General features: G+C 37.4%; 1 protein-coding gene across 6 annotated transcripts; it reads left to right on the top strand.

Annotated features, from left to right (window-relative positions):
• Nucleotides 241-4,682, top strand: LOC107648726 (protein IWS1 homolog 1). Of its 6 annotated transcripts, none has more exons than XM_021104504.1 (11): nt 242-741; nt 1,295-1,480; nt 1,569-1,625; nt 1,817-1,908; nt 1,988-2,050; nt 2,150-2,300; nt 2,641-2,689; nt 3,124-3,207; nt 3,787-3,866; nt 4,016-4,177; nt 4,437-4,682. In XM_021104504.1, the coding sequence occupies exons 2-8, from the start codon at nt 1,469-1,471 to the stop codon at nt 3,135-3,137; spliced, it is 438 nt and encodes a 145-aa protein (XP_020960163.1). In that variant the 5' UTR covers nt 242-741; nt 1,295-1,468; the 3' UTR covers nt 3,138-3,207; nt 3,787-3,866; nt 4,016-4,177; nt 4,437-4,682. The 6 variants fall into 6 exon arrangements, with proteins under 6 accessions (XP_020960165.1, XP_020960164.1, XP_020960163.1 ...); XM_021104503.1 differs by lacking the exon at nt 4,437-4,682 and adding an exon at nt 4,318-4,428; XM_021104506.1 differs by lacking the exons at nt 3,124-3,207; nt 4,437-4,682 and adding an exon at nt 4,318-4,428 and having other exon boundaries at nt 241-741.

Here is a 5,401-nt window from a genome sequence, read left to right as displayed (position 1 = left end):
CACTTATTTGAAATCTGGCCACGCTTTTTTATCGCCACGCTTAAAAAGCGTGGCCGTAGAAGGAAATTGGCACGCTTTTGAAGCGTGGCAAAATAGTTTCATTAACATTACATTTTTAAAGCGTGGCCGTTTCCTCTAAATCTTTCGGCACGCTTTATAAGCGTGGCCACAAAGTTCCAAAAAAAAAAAAAGAACTCCACCCCTCTTAATTCGAAACAAACAGTTTACACACCAACCCCCTAACAACACTTCTTCCTTTCTTCGAAACACACCCTCCTCTTCTTTAAAACAATGCCTTAAAAGCCAAAACCCTAACACAGAGCTCATCACCCTAACGGCGGCGGCGCTCTTCACCTAACATAGAGCTCATCGCCGGTGCTCTCACTCTCTCCCCCAATAACATTCGTTGGTCAACCTCGTTCCAACCCTCTCTAGCAACCCCTTCGTAGGTGCCACCTCTGCCGGTGTTCCCTGCGTCGGCGCTCCTTCCGTCTCTCCTGTAAACACCTATCCCTCCTTCGGCGGTGACTCACTCTGGTAAGGCCTCCCTCGGCGCTTACTCTATCGCAAACCCTCCGTCGACGCTCACTCTCTCTCGCAAACCCTCAATCGTCACTCCTCCCTCCATGGTTCAGCACCCGCCGCGTTGCCGTCTCCCTCTCTGAAGTCGTCGCGCCGCCGTCTCCATCTCCTTCACTCGTCGCACCTCTGTCAGCCACGTTCAGCGTTCGCAGCACCGTGGTAAATTATCTGTTCAAAATTTTTCTTGATCTGATTATTTGTGTTTGAATTTGATTTTTTTGTTTTGATTTTCTTGGTTCTTCATTTTTTTCTGATTTTTCTAAATTTATATTTTTTGTTCTAATCTGATATTTGGTTCAGGGTTTTTTTTTCTCTAAACTTTTTGACATTTGGTTCTGTTCTGCTACAGCTGTGGTAGTGCTCAGCTGCTGCTATGTGATGCTGAACTGCTACTGCTTTGCCTGTTCTGTTATTCTAGTTTTTCTACATCAACTAGCAGTAGGTTAATCTTTTCATACTTTAAGCATTCACGGTTAGGATTTTGATTTGTTTAATTTTTGTTGATTGATATTGATGGTTTGAGTTAATTGTTCCTTTGCTATGTGTGTGGTTTAAGATCTGAGTTGTTGTATGTTTTTATGAAAGAGGATTGAAACTTGTTAAATGAATTAAACTTTGTGTTTAGATTTGTTCTTGTCCCAAGAAACTCTGCTTGTGATAAGTCGTTTTAATTAATAACTCTGCTTGGCAACAATGTGTTTTGAAAGAGCAGGGGACTCCTACTGGGAGAAAAAGTCTAAGGCTTCTGGTCTTAGGGCAACTGCAAACCATTTGCGCGATTTGAATCCTGAGGATGCGCATGAAATTCTTAGGCAAGCTGCTGAAATTTTTGAAGGAATAGGAATAATTAATATTGCAGCTCAATGTTTTTCAGATTTGGGGGATCATGAAAAAGCTGGTATAAATTTGAAGTTTAGCTTCTATATCTATGTTTGTCATCTGTTATTAGTTACCTCTCCACATTTTTTCCTCTTCTCTTATCGAAGTCCGACGAAGAAATCAATGTAAATAGAAAACTAGCTAAGGAACTGGTTGACAAATGGGTAAGTAATCTGTGAAACTCTTGCTTCAGCATGTATCATTTATCTTTCCTTAAAAATTATACTGATTCTTGAAGACATTATAATGGTATGCATTTTCTTTTTTTACAAGCTATCCATTTTCATCCAGGAGTAGTTTTCTTTTTTGGGGACAGATACTTAAAAAGCACATCATTTTTGCTTTGTAATTGCAGAGCCGACCCATATTTAATAAGAGTACACGGTTTGAGGACATGAGAAATGCTGAGGACGACAGGATTCCTTTCAGGAGGCCAACTGTTAAAAAGTGCTCAACCATTCTGATTTAAATTGCTTGTCTTAAGCAATATTTGTCTTATGTATTGCAATATGCTGAATTTCTACAGGCCGACAAATAAAGCAGCAGGGATAGAATCTAGAGATGGTGATCTTGATTTGGAATTTTCACAGTAAGTCTTGGGCATTAAGATATTACTGGTGGAGCAGTGTGAACTAAGTTGTCACTGATTTGTGTTATAGATGCTAATTGTTCTGAATGTATAATGCAGGCCTAGGTCTGGACAGTCTTCTTCAAGGCAACATGCATCAAGGCCAGAAGCAACACCTTTGGATTTTGTGATCCATCCCCAATCTAAAATTGATCCAGAAGAAGTTAGAGCGCGAGCAAAAGCTGCTGCACAAGATCAGCAGAGAATGAAGGTTTGTGCTTTACCTCGGGGTGGGAGTATTGTTTTTTTTGAAGCTTTTTATGATTCCCTGAAATTCTTTTAAGTTTTCAAGTGTTTTGAGAGTATCTTACAAATGTAGAATACTGAGGAAGTGAATATGTAAAAATAAAAATTGGAAGTAGAGAGATGTAGTTTTTCTCAATATTTACTAAGAGGGAATAAAACTGATCTGCCTAAATGATATTTGGACTGGTATATAGGAAGGGTTGAAATAAGTTGTCATGTCATTGTCTACATGTGATCATAAATCTTTTTTCCTATAAATTACTTGATGTACACAGCTCTGACATAGCTCTTCGAAAACATTTCAGCCTTTCCCAGTTGAGCAAGCGAAAATTCTATCACTCTCGCATATACCAGGTAATAAGTGATTGCCATTTATTTGTTTACTGTTCTGCACTTCAGTTTCCTTGACATACCACATATAAATCGTCCTGAAAACACAAGAGCCGAGTACAATGAGAGGCCTATACAGAGTGCTCCCTGTATCTTCCTGTGGAAATTTTCTATTTGTTGCAATTGTTTGGATAATAAATGTGATTTTAGATCATCGGTTCGATAATGTTGGGGATGCGAATAGAAATTTTTTACCAAAAATATGTTTTTGTCCATCAAATGGAAAGTTCTTAATAGAGTATGCTAGCAATTCTATATTTTAGAAAAATATCTCCTCTCTCTCTCTCTCTCTCAAAAGAAATCAAAATATGTAATTACATGCTCTTTAATGGTTTTTTATATCGGACAAATATTTTCCTCATTTCCGTTTTCATTTATTTATTTATTTGTCCTTCAAGCCAATGGAACTTGAAGAAGTTCTATCAGAAGGACATAGTGAGGATGAAGTTGATGATGAAGTTGCTGATTTTGAAGAGCTAAGGGTATGCATGATTATATATATGATCCTTGTTTCAAAATTTATAATCTCTTTTACCTTTTTAAATGTAACTCTTGTGATACAAGAATGGTCTGATAAAGCTTTTGGGCTTAACAAATTGTTGTTTGGATTTACATCAACTGCACTTAAAGGATAAAATATACTCTTTTGTCCCTGAAGTTTTCGAGAAATTTTAAAATTACCCTTAACGTTTCAATTTTGTTCCTCTAATTTCAAATATGTTTCAATTATACCCTTCGGGGTTAAGAGACACATTTGAAACAATAGGGACACAATTGAAACAAATTAAACGTCGATATTTTTGATACTTTTCGAAAACTTCAGGAACAAAAAAAATGTACTTTACCAACACTTAAATTGGATGGTTTAATCGAATTTTAGACCTTGTTAGGAGAGCTTAATTACCATTTGTGATTCTAATTTGACAATTAAATTTCTGCTTGATCATTGTATAGGTTTAGTTTGAGGCTTTGGGATGGGAATATGAAATCTATTGCACCTTTTAGTATTTCTTCATACTTTACATTTTGAAGATTCATTGAAACATTTTGATACCTTGCAGAGGCTTGGTAATTTTGATAATGTGACCAATGCTGAGAAGAAATTCATGCATATGTGGAACTCGTTTATTCGAAAGCAACGGTAAGTTCTTTTCATTTTGACTCTATTCGCTCTCTGTTCGTTGCATCTTCCTTGTTTTGATAAAGGAGCAAAACATAAAAAAGATGTAATCAATTTCAAGGCTGAGACTTTCATAAATTGTGAGCATAATAACCAACAACATACATCAGCCATGTATCTTGTGTTTACAGGGCTGTTTTAGCTTGGCTTTCTATTATTGCGCACCGCAACAAAGACATGAAGGCAGGGGAGAAACTGATCTCTGTGGCTGATGTTGTGAAGGAACACTGGGCAACTTATGGAAGAAATTTTTTTCTAGATATGAGTATGAGGTAGGTGTTCATCATGGCTGCAATTGAAGTTTCATTTGTAACATGATCTTGGCATTTCAGTTTTATCTTTTGATTTTCTTAGTAAAATGAGCATGGTTAAGTGTAATGGTTTATTTTACAAATCCATCTCCTTCATGTAGGAATGTGAATCTGAAGGTGCCAATAAAATGGTAGCATACCTACGAGAGACTGCATCAAAGAGCAAGACTGGTGACAAGTTCTAATGATAATTTTGATAGTTCTAATGATCTCCTAAGTGGAATGTGAATCTGAAGGTGCCAATAAAATGGTAGCATACCTACGAGAGACTGCATCAAAGAGCAAGACTGGTGACAAGTTCTAATGATAATTTTGATAGTTCTAATGATCTCCTAAGTTCTAATGATGAACTTATTTTGTCCTAATTCAATTATTAGTTTTGTTAAAGTATTGTAATTTTTTAATTACAATTTTAGCATGTAAATCATTCATGTAAATCAATAAAAAATCAATTTTTTATACCTTCTAATTTTTTCCTTTTTTTTTAATTTGACAAAGGAATAGGCCACGCTTTGAAAGCGTGGCAAAAGATTTTAGTTGGCAAGCCACGCTTTTGAAGTGTGATTGTATGAGCTCAAAGCGTACCGAAAACCAACCTAATCAGCACACTTCAAAAGCGTGGTGATATGTACAAAGCGTGGCAAAAGATTTTAGTTGGCAAGCCACGCTTTTGAAGTGTGATTGTATGAGCTCAAAGCGTACCGAAAACCAACCTAATCGGCACACTTCAAAAGCGTGGTGATATGTACGCTTTTTGGTACGCTTTTAAAGCGTAGCTATAGGTTAATAGATATGGCCACGCTTTTTAAGCGTGGCAAGACATGAAAGCGTGCCAATAGAAAAAGGGTGCCAATAGATCCACAAAAGCGTGGCGATAGAGCTATCGGCACGCTGGCGGATGTGACCCTTTTAAAAGTGTGCCGATAGCTCAAAAAGCGTGGCGAAAAGCTATCGGCACGTTTTTTTGTACTTTTCGGCACGCTTTTAAAGCGTGGCAGAAAGCTTATTTTCTTGTAGTGATCCCAACGTTAGTGACAATGTTGAGTGTCACTAACGTTGGTTCATCCTTCGTTCCTCATCGTTAGCTTCCACGTTAACCAAGTTAACGTGGAAGTTAACGTGACTCTTGGGGGTTGTGTGGTTGCTTCAACGTTAGTGCCAATGTTGAGTGTCACTAACGTTGGC

This window comes from Arachis ipaensis, chromosome B06 (assembly GCF_000816755.2).
Source record: "Arachis ipaensis cultivar K30076 chromosome B06, Araip1.1, whole genome shotgun sequence".
Taxonomy (NCBI): domain Eukaryota; kingdom Viridiplantae; phylum Streptophyta; class Magnoliopsida; order Fabales; family Fabaceae; genus Arachis; species Arachis ipaensis.
Note: the sequence above shows the minus strand (reverse complement) of the source record. Positions and strands in the feature narration are given on the sequence as shown.

Bases quoted from the DNA above. Each gene is read 5' to 3' on its own strand.
- LOC107648726 (XM_021104504.1), top strand. The intron at 2,051-2,149 runs GTAAGTCTTGGG...TGTATAATGCAG, and splicing joins CTTGATTTGGAATTTTCACA to GCCTAGGTCTGGACAGTCTT. The intron at 2,301-2,640 runs GTTTGTGCTTTA...AAAACATTTCAG, and splicing joins AAGATCAGCAGAGAATGAAG to CCTTTCCCAGTTGAGCAAGC.